At 38.4% G+C, this 1,213-nt stretch overlaps 1 protein-coding gene across 1 annotated transcript in view; it reads left to right on the top strand.

Annotated features, from left to right (window-relative positions):
• Nucleotides 1–1,213, top strand: part of LOC107665951 (dystrophin-like) — a 127,385-nt gene that overhangs the window by 25,060 nt on the left and 101,112 nt on the right. The window contains exon 10 of the mRNA XM_016457021.1: nucleotides 1,118–1,210. Coding sequence (XP_016312507.1) covers nucleotides 1,118–1,210 — 93 coding nt within the window. The remainder of the gene's footprint in view (nucleotides 1–1,117; nucleotides 1,211–1,213) is intronic.

Raw genomic sequence — 1,213 nt, forward strand, 5'->3', positions numbered from 1 at the left:
GGCTGAATGGATTCGAAAACTTTTAACATTAAAATGAAGACTGAAAAGGTCATTAAAATTGTATGTAATTACTATAATCGTATACAAATAACACTAAAATAACACTGGTGTAAAACGCAAGGGAGTTGTGGGTGTTCGCCAAAGCCTTGCTATGTGGTTGTGAAAGTCTTCTGAGTGTTTTTTAACATATTGTTGTGGGTAGTTTCTAGGTGGTTAGTCACCCTAAAGATATTTTGGTCCCCAAGATATGACTCAAGTCTCTTCTTTACTGTCAGTCTATGGGATTTGTATAAAGGTTGCTTAGAAAAATAATTGCATACCTCATCTCAATAAGCTGTGTACTTAGAATTTTTATTGTCCACTGTGCAAATGGTATGACAAATTATGCACCGAATTTGAATACTCATGGTTAGGAATTTGAAGAAATATGAGCAACACCACGAGCACCACTAATAAACCTAGTGCTAAATCATAACTCAAAACCAAGAGGCCCCTCACAATCTTCAAATTCAATCTGAAACCACCCTGATATTATCAGTCAGCCAGTGCATTACACTCAAACACATGCGAGGGCAGAGGGTATTTCCCAAAGCAGGAAAAGAAAATGAGAAGGCTAACTTTAAAGATCACCCAGATTTTGAGGATGAAACAGCCAATACTCCAGGGGCTTTAGTGGCGCACGTGTGTGTACCCATGATTAGCCAACCACCCCTGCCTCCTCATTGCCAATATGCTCTTTAGGCAGGTCTTAATTTGATACAAAAAACTCAGGTAACAGTTTAGTTTAGGGACCAATTCTCACTATTGACTAGTTGCTTACTAACATTCATATGACTAGCATATTGGCTGTTTATTAGTACTTATAAAGCACATGCCTTATACTGCATGACCTAATTTTAGATCCCTTAATAAACCCAATACCTAAACTTAACAACTACCTTACTAACTATTAATAAGCAGCAAATTATGAGTTTATTGAGGAAAATGTCGTAGTAAATAGTTAGTTAATAGTGAAAATTGGTCCCCAAACTAAAGTGTGACCAAAATGTAATATTTGTATTATTTTTAAATCCATACCATCATCTAATCCATTTGTTTCCCGTCTATCTGCCTGCAGTCTCCAGACAAGCCCGATGAACTGCGACCGTCCCCCAGTCCCCTGCCACAGGGGCTAAATGAGCTGGAAAGCTACCAGAGTGCCCTGGAGGAGGTC

Source organism: Sinocyclocheilus anshuiensis, unplaced genomic scaffold, assembly GCF_001515605.1.
Source record: "Sinocyclocheilus anshuiensis isolate Anshui unplaced genomic scaffold, SAMN03320099.WGS_v1.1 scaffold775, whole genome shotgun sequence".
Taxonomy (NCBI): Eukaryota; Metazoa; Chordata; class Actinopteri; order Cypriniformes; family Cyprinidae; genus Sinocyclocheilus; species Sinocyclocheilus anshuiensis.